At 44.7% G+C, this 24,765-nt stretch overlaps 1 protein-coding gene across 2 annotated transcripts in view; it reads right to left on the bottom strand.

Moving 5' to 3' along the window:
• Positions 1 to 860: 860 nt before the first annotated feature.
• The window catches only part of TTC7A (tetratricopeptide repeat domain 7A), a 557,697-nt gene continuing 533,792 nt past the window's right edge, over positions 861 to 24,765 (bottom strand). For both annotated transcript variants that reach the window (XM_030195820.1, XM_030195819.1), the window contains one exon: positions 861 to 1,361. In XM_030195820.1, the coding sequence (XP_030051680.1) occupies positions 1,140 to 1,361 (222 nt within the window). In that variant the 3' untranslated portion in view covers positions 861 to 1,139. The remainder of the gene's footprint in view (positions 1,362 to 24,765) is intronic.

The following is a 24,765-nucleotide window of genomic DNA, read 5'->3' as shown; positions in this document are numbered from 1 at the left end:
ACGGCCCGTCTGAAGTTTGCCAGTGAACACCTGGATGATGCCGAGAGTGATTGGGAGAAGGTGCTGTGGTCAGATGAGACAAAAATTGAGCTCTTTGGCATGAACTCAACTCGCCGTGTTTGGAGGAAGAGAAATGCTGCCTATGACCCAAAGAACACCATCCCCACTGTCAAGCATGGAGGTGGAAATGTTATGTTTTGGGGGTGTTTCTCTGCTAAGGGCACAGGACTACTTCACCGCATCAATGGGAGAATGGATGGGGCCATGTACCGTACAATTCTGAGTGACAACCTCCTTCCCTCCGCCAGGGCCTTAAAAATGGGTCGTGGCTGGGTCTTCCAGCACGACAATGACCCAAAACATACAGCCAAGGCAACAAAGGAGTGGCTCAGGAAGAAGCACATTAGGGTCATGGAGTGGCCTAGCCAGTCACCAGACCTTAATCCCATTGAAAACTTATGGAGGGAGCTGAAGCTGCGAGTTGCCAAGCGACAGCCCAGAACTCTTAATGATTTAGAGATGATCTGCAAAGAGGAGTGGACCAAAATTCCTCCTGACATGTGTGCAAACCTCATCATCAACTACAGAAGACGTCTGACCGCTGTGCTTGCCAACAAGGGTTTTGCCACCAAGTATTAGATCTTGTTTGCCAGAGGGATCAAATACTTATTTCCCTCTGCAGAATGCAAATAAATTCATATACTTTCCACAATGTGATTTTCCGGATTTAATTTGTGATGTGCTATCTCTCACTGTTACCAATAACCTACCCTTCAATTATGGGCTGCTCATGTCTTTGTCAGTGGGCACACTTACAAAATCAGCAAGGGATCAAATACTTATTTCCCCCACTGTATATGGTCTGATATTTGCATAGATTGCTTTGCATATGTAAAACTAGGGTTTACACATAGAGAGTCTTTCTAAAATTGTCCTCATAATTTTACAAAGCTGTTTAAATTTAATAGGGTTCTTCCTGGAAGTTCTTCTACAAAGAGATGTTACTGATCAGTAGAGACTCATGTTTTTTTATCCATCAAAGATCGAGAATTGCCTGTTTCTATATAAAAGGTTTAAATCTCAGTGCACCGGCTTATGGAATGGTGCTTATGGAATGTGCCTCACGCACAGCAATGAGTTCACAGCTCTCGTGGAATGATGCTGAAGGGAACCGCAGGACTGGTGGATTCCAGGTCCAGAGCTGTTAAGAAACATTCCACCGCGGCCTCGTTTTTCCCTTGAGCTTGCAACGTTTGACCCAGGCAGTTCCAGGCCTCATGAGAAGTGCTCCGAATCTGGACAGCATCTCTTAGAACCTTCTCAGCCAGGCTTCTATGCCCCAGTCTGTTCAGTAGAGAGCCCTGGAAGAGAGCAGAAATTCTACGTTAGTGCACCCGGTCAACCACGCAGCTGTACAGGGGAAAAGAGGCCGAGAAATGCCAGACCCCCAAGTTTATTTTCACTTTACTGGATTTCACAGATACCAGCTCGTATGTTTTTATCTTACCAGAGACTGCGCTGGATCAAACTATAGCAACACAAAGAGGTGGTTTATGTCAGAAGAAAAGAACGTCTCTGAAGTATGTATACAAGAGAAAACTTAAATATCAGTTCTCCGTAAAAGCAGTAACATCACTATTTTTAGCACGATAGAAAAAAGTGAAGGAGTAGATATTGAAAGGTGTTTAACTGCAGAGTGCTGCTGAATATCCCTCTGCACCAGCACTGTGTGGTTAGTGCTGGGGCATTTCATTGGCAGAGTTGGGGAAGGAGCTGGCAGTTATGTGGGCAGTGGCAATATTCAGTACTAGTGCCCACATAGTTAACTGGGCACTTAGGAAGGTATAAAAGTAAGCCCAATCTTTGCCCAGTTAACTATGCACGTGCCGGCACTGAATATAGATCAGCACCTGCATAACTTCCGGGTCTGTGGTTGACCCAGACATTTCAATGGCGGTGCCAGGACATGGCCTGGCATTAAATATTGTGACAAGGCTATATCCCAGATGTATAGAATGAAGCAGCAAAACCCTAAACTACATCTCCCAGAATGCATTTCCAGTCCCAGCAGCGAGAGCCCAGGGGATAGGCAAGCTGGCCATATACCGTCTCTGACCACAAGAGGGAGGGAGAATGAAGGAGCCCAGTTCCCCTGGACCCGAAATCAGTATATCATGCCGCCCACCTGTAATAGGGAGGGGTGGGGTGAGAAGCAGGAGGAGGATTGGATGGAAGAGGGGGGTTAATCAGGCTGAGCAGGGAGAAGAAACCAGAAGGGAATGGGAGGTTGAGAGCCTGGGGAGAGCAGCACCTGAAGGTTTGAAACTATATTGTTTTGGAAGGTATTTTGAGTTAAACCCTGCTTTTGGGGAGACCGGTTTGCTGTGGGGAAACCCTGACTGTTGGGGGAGGTTGCTGGAAGAGTTACAAGCCTGGTTCCCCCCAAGCTGCACCCTGATTATTTTGGAAGGACTATGTGGAATCTGAAAGACTTGTTTGGGCAGGAGGGGGAAACCCTGCTTGGAGGCAAGTACTGACTTTGAAAAGGAGGGATTTTCAAGGACTATTGCAGCCCTTCAAGAAAGGGGCAGAGACTTTGTGTTTGCTGGCTTGTACAGTAAGAGAGGCAGAACAGCCCTGCCGGGAAAGCCCTAACCCAGGGCTCTGGACTGAAGTGCTTGTCATTAACCTGAAAAATAAAAGAATATTTTAAAGTATCCACTGGTGGCAATTTGTGGAGATCAGTCTATTCGTGGGAGGCGGCTTCCTCCCCCCCCACATACTGGAACAGCGGGCCCGTTTACAATATCTAGGTTAGATTCCGTGATACTTTTGTACCCATACTTTGTAAGCCGCACTGAACCTGCTATTGAGCGGGGTATAAATGCTACAAATAAAAAAATAAATAAAGCTGCTGAGCACTGTGGGCTGAACAACGGGGAAGCAGCGGGGGTAGTTTTTTTAAACAGAAATTTATGAAAATTAAACCTATAAGGCAATTTTCAAATTTTGCTGATGATATTACTGGTGGGAGGCGGGGATAGTGCTGGGCAGACTTATACGGTCTGTGCCAGAGCCGGTGGTGGGCAGCGGGACTGGTGGTTGGGAGGCGGGGATAGTGCTGGACAGACTTGTACGGTCTGTGCCAGAGCCAGTGGTTGGGAGGCAGGGCTGGTGGTTGGGAGGTGAGGATAGTGCTGGGCAGACGTATACGGTCTGTGCCAGAGCCAGTGATTGGGAGGAGGGGCTGGTGGTTGGGAGGTGAGGATAGTGCTGGGCAGACGTATACGGTCTGTGCCAGAGCCGGTGGTTGGGAGGCAGGGCTGGTGGTTGGGAGGCGGGGATAGTGCTGGACAGACTTGTACGGTCTGTGCCAGAGCGAGTGGTTGGGAGGCAGGGCTGGTGGTTGGGAGGTGAGGATAGTGCTGGGCAGACGTATACGGTCTGTGCCAGAGCCAGTGATTGGGAGGAGGGGCTGGTGGTTGGGAGGTGAGGATAGTGCTGGGCAGACGTATACGGTCTGTGCCAGAGCCGGTGGTTGGGAGGCAGGGCTGGTGGTTGGGAGGTGAGGATAGTGCTGGGCAGACGTATACGGTCTGTGCCAGAGCCGGTGGTTGGGAGGCGGGGCTAGTGCTGGGCAAACTTATACGGTCTGTGCCCTGAAGAGCACAGGTACAAATCAAAGTAGGGTATACATAAAAGTAGCACACATGAGTTGTCTTGTTGGGCAGACTGGATGGACCGTGCAGGTCTTTTTCTGCCGTCATCTACTATGTTACTATGTGTGGGTTTCCAGTGTGGTGCTGTCTGCGAGATTTTTTTTGATAGCTTTGCTGTTTGTTTATTGCCATCTGGAAATAGAGTTTGCAATTTTCAAAAAGCCCATACGCTGTTAAAATACACAGGTGCTTTCAGTGTACATATGTGGAGGGCAATTTTATACAGCTTTGTCTAGGTAATACATTTTCATGCACCTTATTTTTACAAATTCAAAGTACACACCTACTTGACTTTATAATATACTAGTGTAGTTGCTAACACTTACACCTGTTCAAGGGCTAGTGTAAATCGTAGCATGTACTTTCTGTAACTGTGCGTATAAAGGATGTTTAAACTCTACATGCTAAATGCCCATATTTCACTTATATTCTGCCCCTGTGCATGCACACAGTGAAATTACTATTTTACCTAGCAATGATATCAGGTTTTCCAGTTTTTAGTTACTTGGATTTAGGATTGCTAACTGCCTCCAGATTTCTCCAACAGGCTTTACCCCTCTGCTCACCAGGGGCGTAGCCACGGGCGGGCCTGGACGGGCCTAGGCCCACCCACTTTTGCTCCAGGCCCGCCCACCCTTAGCCCCAACCCAACCAGTGGCATAGCTCTCCCAAGCGAGGCTCCAATCTTTTCCTGCCTCTTCTGCCCGCTCTCCCCGTCCGCGTGGTCTACTCACTTTTACTTGAAAAAAGATGGAAGCCAGCAGGGATTGAGCAAGCGCAGATGCTCAAGGCCCTATGCTAGCCATGATACATCTGCTATAGCTACCAAATTCTGTGTTGCTGCCCTGATGGAAAGGAGATAAGGCCTGAACACCTCTTGGGGCAGTGAGGGAGGTGGAAGGAGGAAAGGATTGAGAGAATACTGGAGACCAGGGGGTGGTGGTGGTGGTGGAAGACAGATATCCTGGAGACTATTGGAGGGGGGGGGGGATGGAAGGGAGACATGCTGGAGACCAAGGGTGGGGAGGGGAAGTAGGGAAAGTAGGGAAAGAGAGAGATGCTGGACACTGTGTATATGTGTGTGTGGATCTTGAACTGTGAGCCATCCCTTAATGGTAGTTTGGGGGGGGGGGGGCGAGGGTGCACAGCTGAAGGTTCGCATAGGGCATCAGATACCCTTTGGCCAGCCCTGCCTTGGTGGTTGGAAAAATAAAGAAAACACTACTGAAAGAAACGCTAGTAAACTTTCTACAGTCTAGTGGATTGCAAGACTAAAGCCAACATGGTTTTACCAAAGGCAGATTGTGTCAAATGAATCATATTGATTTCTTTGACTAGGTGATCAGAGAAATAAATCGAGGGCATGTGCTGGATGTGGTGTACTTGGAATGATTTCAGCAAAGCCTTTGATATTGTTTCTCATATGAGGGAAATGAATAAACTGAACGGCTTGACGGTAGGACCCAAAGTGGTAAACTGGATTAGAAACTGGTTGACTGATAGATGACAGAGTGGTGATAAATGAAATTCACTTGGAAGAAAGTAAAGTGAGTACTGGAGTATATCAAGAATTGGCCCTCTTCAAGATTTACGCCAAGAATATCCAAACTAGATGGACCTAAGGATTTATTTATTTTATTTTTGTTACATTTGTACCCTGCGCTTTCCCACTCATGGCAGGCTCAATGCGGCTTACATGGGGCAATGGAGGGTTAAGTGACTTGCCCAGAGTCACAAGGAGCTGCCAGTGCCTGAAGTGGGAATCAAACTCAGTTCCTCAGGACCAAAGTCCACCACCCTAACCACTAGGCCACTCCTCCACGGTTGCTACTATTTGAGATTCTACATGGAATGTTGCTATTCCAACATTCCATGTAGAAGTCGGCCCTTGCAGATCACCAATGTGGTCGCGCAGGCTTCTGCTTCTGTGAGTCTGACGTCCTGCACATACGTGCAGGACGTCAGACTCACAGAAACAGAAGCCTGCGCAGCCTTCTACATGGAATGTTGCTAGTGGAATAGCAACATTCCATGTAGAATGTCCAATAGTAGCAACATTCCATGTAGAATCTCCAATAGTATCTATTTTATTTTTGTTACATTTGTACCCTGCGCTTTCCCACTCATGGCAGGCTCAATGCGGCTTACATGGGGCAATGGAGGGTTAAGTGACTTGCCCAGAGTCACAAGGAGCTTGCCTGTGCCTGAAGTGGGAATTGAACTCAGTTCCTCAGTTCCCCAGGACCAAAGTCCACCACCCTAACCACTAGGCCACTCCTCCACTACGTCTAGTAGCTTGATTATTATTATTAGTAGTAAATCTCATAAGCTAAATCCCAAAATACAAATTAGATCCAACAATTCCCACTATTCACCTCTACAACATTATCTCATATTTTATTTCAATTTTTTTATGCATATGTAACCCGGGTCTTAGCGTCAGCCACTAGATTAGGTCCCTCCCGATCCAGATCACAGGGAAAACTTTACTCTTTTAACCCCACACTCTCACTCCTTTCATTTCTCCCTTCAGCACAGTCCTTCCAATGTGAACTTGGAAGTGGGTTAAAGGTCCAGAATAAAGATCCGGAGTATTGGGAAAAATAAGCAGGGCTTCATGGTCAGCCTTTACCAGTCCAGGGAGCAAATGTCTTCACTCCCGTTCCAAAAAAATGACCACACAGCACTCTAAGGATTGTATTTTAATGCAAACTCAACTTTTCTGAACTTCTGCAACTGGCAGGTAAATCAACCATTAAGCTTCCTCCTGTACAGCATTTCGCCTGTCCATTCAAGGCTGTGGGTTACACCCTTGATTCTCTCCAACTTATCCTTTTGGGTAGTTGTAATATTTACACATTTACAAGATCTCCTGTCCATTTACCCATCCCGGGGGCTGGTAATAATCCGAGGCTGCTGCTGAACTTTTCTGACCACAATCCACATCCCTCAGGCACAGACCCTTTAGGCTGTCCTTCTTCCAGCGATGCACTTCTGGAGCTGCACCCTGGCCTTGAACAGGCTTCCCCTGCTCTGATTCCTGCTTTCGGGCTGGGTTCCACTTACCCACCCCTAAGCTCTCACAGCGCTTCAGCAACAATTCCTCAAACCAGCCTGTTCATGTAGCCACTTTGGGATCCCCTCCATTGGTCCTGCCGAGGTACAGGCAACCAAAGACCACTATCCCCCACAAGTCAGAGGCTGTATCACCTCCAAGCTCCACCTCTCCTGTCAATCACATAACAAACCCACTTTCTTTCTGTAGTTTATTTTAACAAACACTCCCCTTGGGCTGGGCCTCCCGCCCAACCAGGGAAAACCAACATCCCTTAGCAATCCCCATAAGATGGGGAATTACACTCTCTCTCCCAATAAAGAAAAGATGATTTTCTTGGTTCCACCAAAGGAAATCATCTTTCCTTGTCCTCAAGGGCCAAACTTCTCTTTCCCTTTATCCTTTCGGGGCCATCAACCATTTAATAGTAAACATAGTAGATGACGGCAGAAAAAGACCTGCACCATTACGTCCAACATTTATTCTCTTCATTAAACACTTACAGTGGGGGAAATAAGTATTTGATCCCTTGCTGATTTTGTAAGTTTGCCCACTGACAAAGACATGAGCAGCCCATAATTGAAGGGTAGGTTATTGGTAACAGTGAGAGATAGCACATCACAAATTAAATCCGGAAAATCACATTGTGGAAAGTTTATGAATTTATTTGCATTCTGCAGAGGGAAATAAGTATTTAATCCCTCTGGCAAACAAGACCTAATACTTGGTGGCAAAACCCTTGTTGGCAAGCACAGCGGTCAGACGTCTTCTGTAGTTGATGATGAGGTTTGCACACATGTCAGGAGGAATTTTGGTCCACTCCTCTTTGCAGATCATCTCTAAATCATTAAGAGTTCTGGGCTGTCGCTTGGCAACTCGCAGCTTCAGCTCCCTCCATAAGTTTTCAATGGGATTAAGGTCTGGTGACTGGCTAGGCCACTCCATGACCCTAATGTGCTTCTTCCTGAGCCACTCCTTTGTTGCCTTGGCTGTATGTTTTGGGTCATTGTCGTGCTGGAAGACCCAGCCACGACCCATTTTTAAGGCCCTGGCGGAGGGAAGGAGGTTGTCACTCAGAATTGTACGGTACATGGCCCCATCCATTCTCCCATTGATGCGGTGAAGTAGTCCTGTGCCCTTAGCAGAGAAACACCCCCAAAACATAACATTTCCACCTCCATGCTTGACAGTGGGGACGGTGTTCTTTGGGTCATAGGCAGCATTTCTCTTCCTCCAAACACGGCGAGTTGAGTTCATGCCAAAGAGCTCAATTTTTGTCTCATCTGACCACAGCACCTTCTCCCAATCACTCTCGGCATCATCCAGGTGTTCACTGGCAAACTTCAGACGGGCCGTCACATGTGCCTTCCGGAGCAGGGGGACCTTGCGGGCACTGCAGGATTGCAATCCGTTATGTCGTAATGTGTTACCAATGATTTTCGTGGTGACAGTGGTCCCAGCTGCCTTGAGATCATTGACAAGTTCCCCCCTTGTAGTTGTAGGCTGATTTCTAACCTTCCTCATGATCAAGGATACCTCACGAGGTGAGATTTTGCGTGGAGCCCCAGATCTTTGTCGATTGACAGTCATTTTGTACTTCTTCCATTTTCTTACTATGGCACCAACAGTTGTCTCCTTCTCGCCCAGCGTCTTACTGATGGTTTTGTAGCCCATTCCAGCCTTGTGCAGGTGTATGATCTTGTCCCTGACATCCTTAGACAGCTCCTTGCTCTTGGCCATTTTGTAGAGGTTAGAGTCTGACTGATTCACTGAGTCTGTGGACAGGTGTCTTTCATACAGGTGACCATTGCCGACAGCTGTCTGTCATGCAGGTAACGAGTTGATTTGGAGCATCTACCTGGTCTGTAGGGGCCAGATCTCTTACTGGTTGGTGGGGGATCAAATACTTATTTCCCTCTGCAGAATGCAAATAAATTCATATACTTTCCACAATGTGATTTTCCGGATTAAATTTGTGATGTGCTATCTCTCACTGTTACCAATAACCTACCCTTCAATTATGGGCTGCTCATGTCTTTGTCAGTGGGCAAACTTACAAAATCAGCAAGGGATCAAATACTTATTTCCCCCACTGTATACAGTTGTCCCTTACCATAGCTGCATGTTCATAAAGTATATACTCTCCTCTTTCAGGTTATCTGTGTTCCCTCCTTGTTACTCTCATCAAGCATATTCTGCCCCAATATCATTTAAGCTAAGACACCCAGATGAACTTTAAGGGTGGCAAATTGCTTAAATCCTTATTTTATAATATACCTTCCTTTTTAGTATTTCTTTTTTTCTCTATGATTCAGGGTACCTAGAGTGACTCAGAGGTAACAACCTGCTCAGCCTTTTGTTTTTTCCTTTGAAACATTGTTTATTCATTCCACTTTTTTACCATCAATCCCATGTTTCCCCTTCCACCCCATGGGAGTTAAAGAGCAAACGCTATTAACAGATACCAACCTTTGTTCAGCATAATTGCTTTCAAACATAATAGCTCTTGGTTTCTTTCAACAAATACTTAATCACCCTCATTTCTCTTTCTTTGAAGGCAAACCTATCATTCAGCAACTTAACCCCCCCCCCTCAATTAACTCAGTATCATTACTTTCTACTTGCATTACCTACATAAACAGTACTTTCTCTTCAGACTTGAACTTCAACAAACCAAATTATTACCTAAACAGCACTGGTCTAACTAGGCAATGTAACTTGTTGATTCTGAGTCTATTCAGCAAATGTCCAGTTCACCCATACCATTTGGGGTCGGGCTTATGCACTATCAATCCCCCATACAACAGTCTGGTCATACTGTGGAATCTGGCTCAATGGTGGGAGTCCATGACCTCTACATAGTGCTTACATTGCATTTCACAGTACGGAGCTAAATGCATTTGTCTTATTCAAAAAGGCTCTCCAGGTTCTACGGAGCCGTCCATTCCACCACTCAATATTTATGCCAAAGCCATTGAGCTAGTGTAAGTACTCGTGTCTATATTTATTTCTTTATTTATTGCAAACTGCTCAGAACACAGCAGCTCGACTCATCTTCGGCAAATCGAGATTTGAAAGTTCGAGCCCACTACGTGAGGGGTTGCACTGGCTTCCTGTGAAGGACCATATCGTTTTCAAGATATGTGCATTGGTGCACAAAATCATCTATGGAGACGCTCCTGCTTACATGGACACTCTCATTAACTTGCCACCCAGGAACTCCCGCAAGTCAGCTCGCTCGTATCTCAATCTCCACTACCCAGCTTTCAGTGGCCTAAAGTATAAGACTGTCTATGCTTCCTCTTTTTCTTACCTAAGCACTCAATTCTGCAACGGACTGCCCCAAGAGGTCAAATTCACCCCAGATCACCCGACCTTTAAGAAGCGGCTCAAGACCTTCCTTTTCGGTAGAGCATATGCTGTGGGCCCTCCTGGAGTTACATCCCTCTGAGCCACGGTAGCCACATCGACAAATTGTCACCTTCCCCTCTCTCCCTCTCCCTCCTGCTGTTCCTCTTTCCCTTCTCTGACGCTAATTCCTGTATTTTGTATTAATGTTGTTTAATAGACTATTGTACGCCACATTGAGCCTGTCCATGGGTGGGAATAATGTGGGATATAAATGCCATAAATAAATAAATTTGTTACATTTGTATCCCATATTTTCCCATCTATTTGTAGGCTCAATGTAGATTACATAGTGCCAGAGAGCTGTTTGCAGACTCCGGAGTAACCAAATACAAGGTGATGTTGTGGTAGGATAAGGTTCATGTGTTAGGACCACATAAAGGAATCGTACAACGGGAGAGTTGCGTAATGACTATTACGAATTTTAGTGTTGTTGTGTCGCAGAGATCAGGCATTTATGTTGGGTCGGTAGGGTATGCCTTTTTAAACAGGTGGGTTTTAAGTGTGTTTCTGAAGTGTAAGTGGTCGTATGTAGTTTTCAAGTCTTTCGGTAGTGCGTTCCACAGTTGTGCGCTGATGTAGAAAAAACTGAATGCGTAAGTTGATTTGTATTTGAGTCCTTTGCTGCTTGGGTAGTGCAGGTTTAGGTACGTTCGTGTAGATTCGGATGTGTTTCTAGTTGGTAGGTCGATCAAGTCTATCATGTATCCCGGTGCTTCACCGTAGATAATTTTGTGAACAATAGTGCAGATTTTGAAGACAATGCGTTCTTTGATTGGGAGCCAGTGTAGATTTTCACGGATATGTGAACTTATGCTAGTAATCTATAATGGCAACTGTGCCTGTGGCTGCCTTTATAGACTCTGCGCTTACTGCACATCATCCCAATGCTTAACCATAAGCGATCTAGAGAGAATTGTCGCCAAAGTGCATAATAAGCTTTAGTGTAAGGACCGCATTGTTCCGATGTGGCATGGGAATTAGTTAGAAAACTGAGAGTAAGGATAAATGGCCTATTTTCTCAATGGAGGAAAGTGAACAGCGGAGTGAAGCAAGGATCTGTACTGGGACTGGTGCTTTTAAAAAATATTTATAAATGATCTGAAACAGGGAATGATGAGCGAGGTGATCAAATTTGTGCCGAGGTGGTTGGAGCCAGCATTCAGCAGCATTATCTGGTTAAAAGTTGCCAAATATCGTCGGATGGCCCGCTCAGCATGGTTTAAGTGGGCAGGAGCCTCTCCCTGCCTGTTTAAATCAAGCTGAATATCAACCCTAAAATCGCTGCAGACCGTCCAAAACACGGCAGTGCGACTGATATGCAAAAAGTCAAAATATGATAGAGCAACCCCAGTACTTATAATGCTACACTGACTCCCAATCAAGGCCAGATAATAAATAAATAAACCCCTGAGCATTTTGAGCTTGATATTCAAATCTCAGATAGTACAGCTGAAAGTAAATAGTATGGACTCAATTAAAATAAATAAACAAATGAGCGGACAGACAAGTAGCCCCAAATCAGCAGGCTGCTCTTCCATGCTCTTTAAAGAGTTCAACGGGAGCTTGGGGGAGACAACTGTTCAGGTTACTGTAGAACGGAAACTTTCCAAAAAAATAGAAAAAAACGAGGAAGCGGGGGTTCTAGGAAAGCGTTTGAATGCAGTTTGATCAAATCACAGGGGCAACCATTAAACAATTCTGACCCCATGAACTGACATCAGTTTAACCTGGAAGGTAGAGGACAACAGTGCACTGGGTAGGCTTCAGAGAACAGGTGGACCATGACGAAGGGTTCCTTTTACTAAGCGTGTTAAGCAGCTAGTGTGGGTTTTATCCCTGCAAATGCACTGCACTTTAATAAAAGGGCCCCTTAGGGGTGCCAAACTCTTTAACTGAACACAAATACTCCCCTTCTCCCAGGGAAAAAACAGAGAGAAAGTACATCTGATTGTGTGATTGTGTCCAGACTATATTTAAATGTCAAGTGTGGAACAGGTAATATGAACATGGGGAAGCCTCTCACCAAGCCAGTCAGGTTTTCAGGATACCCAGAATGAATATGCATGGCATAAATTTGCCTACAATGGAGGCTGTGCTTGCAAATTTATCTCATGCATATTCATTGCAGATATCTTGAAAACCAGACTGGATTTGTTTGGAACCCCTGCTCTAATATCTTCTCACCTTCTTCTGCAGTTTTTAATTCTTCCCCACCTAAACAGCTATTTTGTATTTTATATATGGGGCAGGGGATTTAATAGCTGTCTGCCTGCTCCACTCCCCAAATCTTCTTAACCTGCTTTGCTCCTGGCTCCCCAGAAGCCTGCAATGCGCTCCTTCTCCCTAGCCAACTCCCCTTCCACACAGGTTTGGCTCCCAATCCCTTCACTGTTCCATACTTCTCACTCTGTTCAGCAGCTCAGACTGCCTTTCCTTGGCAGGCTTAATAATCTTTCAAATTGTGACTACCGTCTGCCACAGACTCTCCCTAGATCCGTGCATCTCTGCTTTCTGGAACTGATCCTGCAGCACTTCTCCGCCAGTGGCAACTCCATGCCTGAACAGTCCACATGAAATGCTTTGGCACTTGCCTGCTTTCTGCCCTGGAGGCACAGCAAAGGTCATGGCTTGAAACCTCAGAGATCATATGCTGGATGGGACATGGGAGCGTATACTCACAGTAAGCCGTTATGTTCTGGACTGCCTACTGATACTGCTTCAATGGCTGAGGAATAAGCAGCTGGCTTGGGGAGTCAAGTCAAAAGCCGGAAGTTGATAACATGGGGGGAGCAAGGATTCAGCAGCTGAGCAGGAGTGAAACCAGGGACCTAATCAGAAACACGTAAGAGGCCCCGATGCACAAAGGCAGCCGTAAAATTTAGCGAATCACTAACAGCCAGCGATGCATAATCCCTTTTGGCAGCCAGCTCTTTGTAACATAGTAACATAGTAAATGACGGCAGAAAAAGACCTGCATGGTCCATCCAGTCTGCCCAACAAGACAAACTCATATGTGCTACTTTTTGTGTATACCCTACTTTGATTTGTACCTGTCCTCTTCAGGGCACAGACCGTATAAGTCTGTCCAGCACTATCCCCGCCTCCCAACCACCAGCCCCGCCTCCCACCACTGGCTGGCTCTGCCACCCAATCTCGGCTAAGCTCCTTAGGATCCATTCCTTCTGAATAGGATTCCTTTATGTTTATCCCACGCGTGTTTGAATTCTGTTACCGTTTTCATTTTCACCACCTCCCGCGGGAGGGCAATCCAAGCATCCACTACTCTCTCCGTGAAAAAATACTTCCTGACATTTTTCTTGAGTCTGCCTCCCTTCAATCTCATTTCATGTCCTCTCGTTCTACTGCCTTCGCACCTCCGGAAAAGGTTCGTTTGCGGATTAATACTTTTCAAATATTTGAACGTCTGTATCATATCACCCCTGTTTCTCCTTTCTTCCAGAGCATACATGTTCAGGTCATCAAGTCTCTCCTCATACGTCTTGTAACGCAAATCCCTTACCATTCTCGTAGCTTTTCTTTGCACCGCTTCAATTCTTTTTACATCCTTCGCAAGGTAAGGCCTCCAAAACTGAACACAATACTCTAGGGTGGGGCCTCACCAACGACTTATACAGGGGCATCAACACCTCTTTTCTTCTGCTGGTCACACCTCTCTCTATACAGCCTAACAACCTTCTAGCTACGGCCACCGCCTTGTCACACTGTTTCGTCGCCTTCAGATCCTCAGATACTATCACCCCAAGATCCCTCTCCCCGTCCGTACCTAACAGATTCTCCCCGCCTAACACATACATCTCCCGAGGGTTTCTATTCCCTAAGTGCATCACTTTGCATTTCTTCGTATTGAATTTTAATTGCCAAACCTTAGACCATTCTTCTAGCTTCCTCAGATCCTTTTTCATGTTTTCCACTCCCTCCCGGGTGTCCACTCTGTTGCAGATCTTAGTATCATCCGCAAATAGGCAAACTTTACCTTCTAACCCTTCGGCAATGTCACTCACAAATATATTGAACAGAATCGGGTAATTTGGCACAGGACAGCATTGCAGTCCTTTACCAGCGCTACAAGGCTGGAGTTTTCTTATGTTTGAACCTAAGTTGAATGGTTTATGTTGAAGTCTGCTTAATGATCAACTTGTCAATACTTTTGTTTGCTACAGTGTACAGAATAGTTAATAAATATACACAAGTAATACTGCTTCTTGTTGAATGCTGCTTTTGGTAAATTCTGGAGTGCAAGGGGGATCTGTCGCAGAGCTCAGGGAGAAACTGTCTCTTTTGATACCAGCCATCCACATGTTAGAAGGCCACAAGACTTAGAACCCTGATTCCAGGTACTGGAGTGCTCAGCCCCAAAACAAACTCCAGAAACCTGAAAGTACATGAGGCTGGTCTCCTGCAGGGTACAAACAGCTGCAGAGTAGATAGGGCAAACCCCAGGTTTACATTTATTTATTTATTACATTTGTATCCTACCTTTTCCCACTTATTAGTAGGCTCAAAGTGGCTTACATAGTTCCGGAGAAGTGGTTATAGACTTTGGTGTGAACAAATACAGTATAGGGGTACTATTACAGTGACAAATACAGTAAAGAAGTATCAGTAAATAGGTTGGGGTGATTCAGACAAAATGTTAGGGTGTGATCATGCGTCGGGGTTGGAAACTGTCCGTTTCCGGATTAAAATGCTATATTTCATTATTTGGTGTTTATGTCAGATATTGTGTGGGGTACGCCTTCTTGAACAGGTGAGATTTTAGTTTTTTTTTTTCGCAATTCTAGATGATTATTTGTAGATTTCAGGCGTTTTGGTAGAGAATTCCAGAGCTGTGTGCATATGCAAGATAAACTTGACACGTATGTTGATTTATACTTCAGGCTTTTACAACTTGGGAAGTGAAGAGTTAAGTACGTTCTGGCTGATTCAGTTGTGCTTCTAATTGGTAAGTCGATTAGTTCAGACATATAGCTCGGAGCTAGGCCATGTATTATTCTGTGAACAAAGGTACAAATCTTGAAAGCGATACGTTCCTTGATTGGTAGCCAGTGTAGTTTTTCCCGGAGGGGTTTTGCGCTTTCAAATTTAGATTTTCCATAGATAAGCCTGGCTGTCGTATTCTGAGCAGTCTGTAGTTTCCATAGGATTTGTTCCCTGCAACCCGCATATACTCCATTGCAGTAATCGACGTGTTAATACCATTGTTTGAATCATGTTGCGAAAAGTTTCCCCGCGGGAAGAATTGTTTTACCCGTTTGAGTTTCCATATTGTGTGGAACATTTTCTTTGTAATGGCGGTGGCTTGGTTCTTTAGTGTTAGGTTGCTGTGGCCTAGTGGTTAGGGTGGTGGACTTTCGTCCTGGGGAACTGAGTTCAATTCCCACTTCAGGCACTGAGGAACTGAGTTTGATTCCCACTTCAGGCACAGGCAGCTCCTTGGGCAAGTCACTTAACCCTCCATTGCCCCATGTAAGCTGCATTGAGCCTGCCATGAGTGGGAAAGTGCAGGGTACAAATGTAACAAAAATAAAATAGATACTATTGGAGATTCTACATGGAATGTTGCTACTATTGGACATTCTACATGGAATGTTGCTATTCCACTAGCAACATTCCATGTAGAAGCCTGCGCGGCCACATTGGTGATCTGCAAGGGCCGACTTCTACATGGAATAGCAACATTCCATGTAGAGTCTCAAATAGTAGTAACAGTGGAGGAGTGACCTAGTGGTTAGGGTGGTGGACTTTGGTCCTGGGGAACTGAGGAACTGAGTTTGATTCCCGGCACAGGCAGCTCCTTGTGACTCTGGGCAAGTCACTTAACCCTCCATTGCCCCATGTAAGCTGCATTGAGCCTGCCATGAGTGGGAAAGTGCGGGGTACAAATGTAATAAAAAAAAAATAATGCTGAGGATTTTCAGGTTATCTGAGATTGGAAGAGTGTGTTCCAGGGTATGTATGGCTATGGGGTAGTTTGTAAAATGTTGAGATGAAAGAATAAGGCAGTGTGTTTTTTCTTTATTGAGTTTTAGTTTGAATGTCATAGCCCAGGTATCCATTAGGCTTAGGCTGTTTTTTATTATATTGGTGATTTCTGAAAGGTTCCATTTGAAAGGTATGTATATTGCGACATCATCCGCATACAGAAAAGGGATAAGGCCTTGATTGAAAAGAGACTTGGCTACATTGAGTACCATTCTCAATTCCAAAACTGATCTTTTATTTCTTATTTATTTCTGGTGGTTGGGAGGCGGGGATAGGGCTGGCTAGACTTATATGGTCTGTGCACTGAAGAGGACAGTACAAATAAAAAAGTAGCACATATGAATTTATCTTGGGCAGACTGGATGGACCGTGCAGGTCTTTTTCTGCTGTCATCTACTATGTTACTATGTTCTTAAGGAGGTAACCGGACTCCCTTTTCTCTTCTTCCAAAGCTGTGCTTTCAATGTATGCTACCTTGCATCTCAAAGGAGAGAAAACCTGTAATTCCAAGCTTTGTGGCTGGTTGTAATTCTGGCTCTGCTGCACTTTTCATTTCCTTAATGCATTCACTCTTGGGATAAACATCCCCAGTAAATTCTCTATTTTGTCATGGAATCTGGTAAGCTGGAAACATTCTTGCCTGGTGTTCTATATTAAGTCAGGCAGGAAGAGAACAATTTCTATGCTACTTTACATTAGCTGCTAACATTTTAATTTACATAGTCCAATATGTTTAGCCCCATGGTTTCCATAGAGATGCTTTAGAAGTTGATATGTATTCTATATGGTGCCAGACCTAAGGAACAACAATTTGATTAACTGTGAGAAAGCTGTTTTTTTTTTTTTTGCTCTTTGAAATGGTTGCTAAATATATGATAATTATTTTTCTAGTTATTTTATGTAATGGAAAAATCTGCTTTTCCAGCCTAGGAACAGGCAGTTCGGTAATTACTTAACAACTGAAGACAGTTTTGGAAGCAGAATGGGTTACATAAACAGTGATGTCACAAAAATACCCAAACGAGGGGAAAGATTAACACTAGATGTTCATGGCCACAGATCAAAAGCTTCAGAGATTCAAATATTCCTCCAAAATATACAGCGGTGCTCCTTGGTCGGCTGCCATCTGGGGCGGATCGCCGCTGCGTACCCTCACCCCCACATTGCTCTTACCTCCTGGGGTTCTGGGAGCAGCCGTGCGGCTGTCAGCTCCGCCAGTTCCCTGCTCCCAGAACAGGAAGTTAACAGAGGGAGCAGGGAACCGGTGGAGCCGACAGACATGCGGCTGCTCCTGTACCTCCCCCCCGCAGTGTGCACCCAGGGCGGACTGCCCCCACCGCCCTGCCCTCAGTACACTGCTGGAAATATAACATTTGAAATAATATATATAGTCTCACTTCTTTTGTCCTTCCTTCATTATCTGTTAGTTATGAATCTTAATTTACATAATATGCAATATTAGAAAGTCAAGCCAGTCCTTTAAAAAGAATGGGCCTGATATGCAAAGCTATTTATCAGGATAACGGCTGCTGTTCTCTGGAAAAATGGCTTAGGGGCCACTATCCATGGATATTCTGTAGGGCTGTACCGAATATTTGTATTCAATTCGGCCCCAAATACATTATTCGCATTCGCATTTGGCTGAATAGTGATTTAAATTCGAATATGAATAATCTACTGTGCTATATCCTACCGAAATAAACACGATCTCTGATTTCACAATGCTTCTTTTATATTTTATTTTAGTTACATTTGTACCCCGCATTTTCCCACTCATGGCAGGCTCAATGCGGCTTACATGGGGCAATGGAGGGTTAAGTGACTTGCCCAGAGTCACAAGGAGCTGCCTGTGCCTGAAGTGGGAATCCAACTCAGTTCCTCAGGACCAAAGTCCACCACCCTAACCACTAGGCCACTCCTCCACGGTTGCTACTATTTGAGATTCTACATGGAATGTTGCTATTCCAACATTCCATGTAGAAGTCGGCCCTTGCAGATCACCAATGTGGCCGCACAGGCTTCTGCTTCTGTGAGTCTGACGTCCTGCACAGAAACAGAAGCCTGCGCAGCCTTCTACATGGAATGTTGCTAGTGGAATAGCAACATTCCATGTAGAATGTCCAATAATAGCAACATTTCATGTAGAATCTCCAATAGTATCTATTTTACTTTTGTTACATTTGTACCCTGCGCTTTCCCACTCATGGCAGGCTCAATGCGGCTTACATGGGGCAATGAAGGGTTAAGTGACTTGCCCAGAGTCACAAGGAGCTGCCTGTGCCTGAAGTGGGAATCGAACTCAGTTCCTCAGGACCAAAGTCCACCACCCTCACCACTAGGCCACTCCTCCACTCCATGTTAAAGCTCAATGCTCATTATTCTTATTTAGTATCTGTATTCGGCTGGAAAGTATTTTTCATTATTTCTATTTGGCCGAATAGTAAAAAATGCCATTCGGTACAGCTCTAAATTCCGGAGCACTGTCTGGATAGTGCTACTAGATATCCTTACAGAGTGCCTTGGCATTATCTGGCTAGTACTAGGGCAGTATTGGAGTGGAGCATGGGCTGAGCAGGTTAGCCAATTAGCGGCAATATTGAGCTCACTATCCAGATAACTATCCAGATGAGCTACTTCAGAAAAACTGTTTTCCTAACTTTATCTGAATAGTTATCCTTAACACCAAAAATTTAACATATAACATAGACTAGTTATAATTTTTATAATGCATCCTGTCTTTTGGCAATCCCTATGCTAACTGGCTCAAAGTGAAAGGTCTGAGATTTATCCTATAGGCTTTTATCTATATGAGAGAACATTGTTGTTTGTCTTCAAAACGGATTGTCCATAAAAAGCAGCATAACTCAGTCACACTTCTGGATGGCGTCATTAGACTCTGCTCTCTTAAACTTTAGAGAAACAAAGCCTTTCTAAGCATATGCATCTGCCTTCACAGTTCTACAAAGCTTGGAGATCTACTTCCTTGGAAGGCAGGTCAGATTGTGTATCTGATTTATCCTGCTGTCTAGAGAGAACTTCCATTAAAGGTATGATTATTAGAGAGGCATTTGACCATGGCAGTGTGCATTTTTTCTTTTTAAGTTCCAAAAATGTTTATTAACTTTTATAGAGGAGAAATATATATTATCAAGAAATGAAAAAATTAAAAAACATATCAATAGTAAAAGACAGGAAGAAATAAAGGGAAAGGGAACTGGGACTTGATATACTGCCTTTCTGAGGTTTTTGCAACTACATTCAAAGCGGTTTACATATATTCAGGTGCTTATTTTGTACCAGGGGCAATGGAGGGTTAAGTGACTTGCCCAGAGTCACAAGGAGCTGCAGTGGGAATAGAACTCGGTTCCCCAGGATCAAAGTCCACTGCACTAACCACTAGGTGGCTACTCCACTAGCAACATTCCATGTAGAAGCTTGCCCTTGCAGATCAGCAATGTGGCCACGCAGGCTTCTGTTTCTGTGAGTGCAGGACGTCAGACTCACAGAAACAGAAGCCTACGCGGCCGCGTTGCTGATCTGCAAGGGCAGGCTTCTACATGGAATGTTGCTAGTGGAATAGCAACATTAACATTCCATGTAGAATCTCAAATAGTAGCAACAGAATCTCAATAGTAGCAACATTCTGTCTAGAATTTACAAATAGTTTCAACATTCCATGTAGAATCTCAACTAGGGAAAGGGAACTGGGACTTGATATACTGCCTTTCTGAGGTTTTTGCAACTACATTCAAAGCAGTTTGCATATATTCAGGTACTTATTTTGTACCAGGGGCAATGGAGGGTTAAGTGACTTGCCCAGAGTCACAAGGTGCTGCAGTGGGAATTGAACTCAGTTCCCCAGGATCAAAGTCCAATGCATTAACCACTAGGCTACTCCTACATAAAGACCTGGTAAAGCAGATTGTTGCATTAATTAAGATGAATAATAGTATGCATAGTCCAGTCTGTTATATATAGTTTATGTTGATGTCTGTTTATGTTTATTAAAATTTGTTATACCGCCCTTTCTGAACAGGGCGATTTACAGAAAAACTTAAAAAAAATACATGTTAAAACAAACAGAAAACAGAATTCAATTATGACAGGAAAGAAAACACACAAACCAAGAGCACTCATCACTTACAATTAAATACAAACAGTTGAAACCCTAATCGGGAAAAGTCAACACTGAGTTGTACCTAAAGTAAATAGACGGACTTAAGTAGAGATCTGAATTTTTTAAAAGAAGGTTTGGAACCGACAGAAGGGGTTAGGGTCATGATAAGATACGGTATGGATAAAGCAGAGAGGAAAGCCATCCTTATGAACATTCGGTGTCATTGTCATCCTTATGTAGATATTCCTTGATTCGAGACAAAGTACGTGTTTTTTTGCAGAAGGATTTATTATCATAAACTAGTAAGGAAGGCCCGTTTCAAATCGCAATGAAACGGGCGCTAGCAAGGCTCCCCTCCGTCCCTTTGTGTCTCCTTGTGTCGTCGGCCCCCCTGCAGCCTCTGTGCAAATGTGCTGTGACCCTGGGTCTTTTGGCACGCCCCCCAGCGTCCGTGACCGTTCCGTTCCCCCCGATGTGTGTGTTGCCAGTGCACCCCCTCCCACCCCCACCGATGTCGTCGCTGCCGGCGCTCCCCCCTCTCCGAAGGCCCCCGCACCCCACTGACCTGCCAAAAGAGAAGATTTCAGCGTCATGTGAATGCCCCTCGACGTCATGGTGTTTTGACGTGAGGGCGGAGCAGAGCTACAGTGCAGTACAACGTTGGAGCTGAGAATGTGCTCCGCCCTCAACGTCATAACGTTTGACGCAAGGGCGGGGCCCACAGACTGTGATTTTGTGTGGCTTCAGAGCTTCGAACTTACGAACCTGGCTTCAGTGACGTCAGTGCAAATAGAACGTTGAGGGTGAGTTTTATATATATAGATAACTGTCTTATGTGGGTCCCAGCTGAACACTGGCTGAGATCTGCATTAGCTCTGGCAGCCAGTGTAGCAATATTTAGCCATGGATATTCAGGGGGTCTTTCACTAAGTGGCAGTAAGGCTCACTGCTTGCTAAACAGGAAGTACTGCTGGGCTACCGCAGCAGCCCGGCAGTAGTTCCCACCCCCAGTGTGGGCCATTTCCGGTGCTACAAAAATATTTTTATTTACCCCGCTTACCCGGTTACCACTGGGTTAGCACAGGAGCCCTTACTGCCACCTCAATGGATGGCAGTAAGTGTTTCCCCCCCCCCCCCAAAAAACAAAATGGCCGCACGGCAAGTGCTTCACTTGCCGCATGGTCATTTCTTAAAAAAAAAAAAACCCAGCCTTTTACCTGCTGTGGTAAAAGGGGGCCTCAGCGTGTGATGCCACAACTTAAAGGACCCCTCATTGCCAGGGCTTGCACATGGCTCAGCACTGAATACCAGGGACTAATCTAGCCTGCGACAGTCAGCGTTTTAAAAAACACTGATCACCACCAGCTGAATATCAACCAGAAAATTTCTTCAAAAGTCTAGCTCCCCCTGTTTACTAAGCCGTGCACCAATGCTGACAGCCCATTCAAAGTGAACGGGCTGTGTCGGCATTACTGCACTGCCAGCAGCTAGCATGGCTCAGAAAACAGGGGCGTAGATTTCTATGAAAAGTATATAGGAAGTTGTCAGTCTCCCTTAAATAACACTCCATCAAAGGATCACCTTAAGAGAACAGAGACTATAGTCTACAGTAGAGAAGGCATGATTCAAGCAGGCACAGCTAATCTGCTCAGCCAGGAGGGTGGGAACTAGACCAAGACAGAGTTAAAAGCCATAGAGGGGAGGCAGAAGGGGGATGCCTTAAAACAGGAAGGAAGGTTGCTCTAAGGGATTCCCAGGAAAGGCTGCAGTGTCCAAAGGCAGGCTTGGGGAAGAAGGGAACTGTTTCTGCATACATACCTCCACTATCCTCCGGATTCTATGTATCACGCCGAGATTTCCGTGCAGAAATCGAAGTGTATTCCATAACAATGTGCATAAATTAATTAGTTAACAAGCTAATCAGCGCTGATAACTGGATGTTAGCAAGCAATTATCAGCACTAACTTTCATTAATTAGAATTTATGCACACTGTCCGCTAAGCGTATTCTGCAAAGCAGCGTGCAAAAATTCTAACACGCAATGCCAAAAAGGGGGCATGGTTATGGGGAAGGTCGTAGGCATTCCAGAAAACTATGCGCAGGGTTATAGAATACACTTGCTCTGTGCCTAAGTTAGGCGCTGATATTTACACCAAGTAAAACTTGGCGTAAATGGCCACACCTAGCGAGGTGCTGCCATGGCCGCTCAGTGTATTCTATATTCAGCACGGAAATTTAGCCTTCTTCTATAAAGTATGTCATTGTATAGAATGTGCTTATGCGAATTTCAATTCGGCGCTGAACTTTTAGGGCTGAGAATAGAAAACTGCCAAGGTAGGAACTCTTTTTCTTAAAGTTTTGAACCTATATGGCCAGGCTAAGGTTTAAAATTTTTGCCGAAAATGGACGTGCAGCAAAATGAAAATTGCTGCGCGTCCATTTTGGGTCTGAGACCTTACCGCCAGCCATTGATCTAGCGGTAAGGTCTCATGTGGTAGCTGGGCTGTAATGGTCTACACACGTAAAATGCCGATTACCGCCCGTGCGCCAGAAAATAAAAATATTTTCCAGGGAACGTGGCGGACACACGTGAAAAATGAAATTACCGCAAGGGCCACATGGTAGCCGGGCGGTAACTCAAAATTGATGCGCGTTGGGCGACCGTCTGCGCCTATGTACCTTAGTAAAAGGGCCCCATAGTCTTTATGCTGCTGAGTCCTGTGTTCGGAGTTGGGCAACAAGCTAACCCCAGGAGGGATTTTCACTGACTTTACAAGCAACGCTTTGTGCAAGGCAAACCTGCCTTTGCAGTAAATAGGCTTCAGTATATTTTAGTTTAAGAAATAAAGAATTTGTGGTTTCAGATTCTCGTTTTAAATTCCATACCAAGTCTGGCTGTTCTGTGAAGGCTCAACCCTCACTCACACTATCGCATCCTATAATTTCAGAAAATTCTGAAGGGTAGCACTGGATGGTATGCTGGTTCTACTTGGGCAGTAGAATCTTATGAAATGCCTTTGGAATATTAATTTACAGTAGTAAAGCAGAGACACTGATATATAATAGAACATTGGTTTATCTGCCACATAATATTCTAGGCTAGAATTATGAGCCACTGGAAAAACACGGCAAGTAGGGTATTTTGAGAAATATACTAAAATCTGGTCAAAATTGTACAGTCTCTCGTGTTCAAGGGGTCTATTTATCAAAAACCAACAACATTCGTTGTTTATGTTTATTAAAATTTGATGGATCCCTTTTTTTAATGAGCAAGACAAGGCGATTTATATGAAAAATACAAAAAAGCAGAAAAAGATAAGTAAAAGGAACGCCATAAAATTATAGAGCAGAAAAGAAACACACATTGTTAGTCGAAAGGTCCTGTTAGCCTCAGTGGAGCCTACAGACTGCCAAAACATATTAATGTTTTTCCTGTGCAGAAGGAATGGATCCTCAGAAGCTTAGCTGAAATTGGGTGGCGGAGCAGGTGGGGGGAAGAGGGGGTGGTGGTTGGGAAGCAAGGATAGGGGAGGGCAGACTTATACGGTCTGTACCAGAGCCGGTGATGGGAGGCGGGACTGGTGGTTGGGAGGCGGGAAATACTGCTGGGCAGACTTATACGGTCTGTGCCCTGAAAAGGACAGGTACAAATTCAAGGTAAGGTATACACATATGAGTTTGTCTTGGGCAGACTGGATGGACCATGCAGGTCTTTTTCTGCCGTCATCTACTATGTTACTATGTTAATGTGTACTCACGCTATTTGATAAACAGGATTCCTCAAGTTTGTTTTATCTTCAATAAATCAATTTTCATGTCTTTTTTTTTTAAACAGCAGAATAGATCTGGGGTTTTTTTTTATTGTCCATTTTACATGTATTGTGTTACTGTATAAAGACCTAAGATGTGTCACCTATTTAATACTTCAAACTATTTATTTGGGATAGGTTATCTGATCTAGTTCAGTTTCTCCTAAAGGCCTATTTGAAAACATGAAGCATAAATACCAAGATGTGTATATCACTATCACACTGCACCTGCCATCTGTGCTGAGTTTTATTAGGTAACATGAACTAGTGACAGGGGAAGGTTTAATTTTATTTCAGTGTTGCCATTTACTGCTGCTGATATTACTGACTGTCCTTGATAGGTTAGTCCAATATCTTTAGTCTGTTCAGGAGACTAATCATTATCAAGGAAAAGAGGTGACAAGGACACACACCTTATGCCTGGAACAGACTTCCCGAGCCCATACGCCATGCGCCCTCCCTGCCCATTTTCAAGCCCTTACTCAAAGCCCATCTCTTCTCCCTTGCTTTTGGCGCCTAACCACCTTCCCCATTCATGATACCTACACTGACTACACTGCTTGTTACCTTTAGATTGTAAGCTCTCTTGAGCAGGGACTGTCCTTCCCCATGTTTAAACTTGTACAGCGCTGCGTAACCCTGGCAGCGCTA

This window comes from Microcaecilia unicolor, chromosome 3, assembly GCF_901765095.1.
Source record: "Microcaecilia unicolor chromosome 3, aMicUni1.1, whole genome shotgun sequence".
NCBI lineage: Eukaryota > Metazoa > Chordata > Amphibia > Gymnophiona > Siphonopidae > Microcaecilia > Microcaecilia unicolor.
Note: the sequence above shows the minus strand (reverse complement) of the source record. Positions and strands in the feature narration are given on the sequence as shown.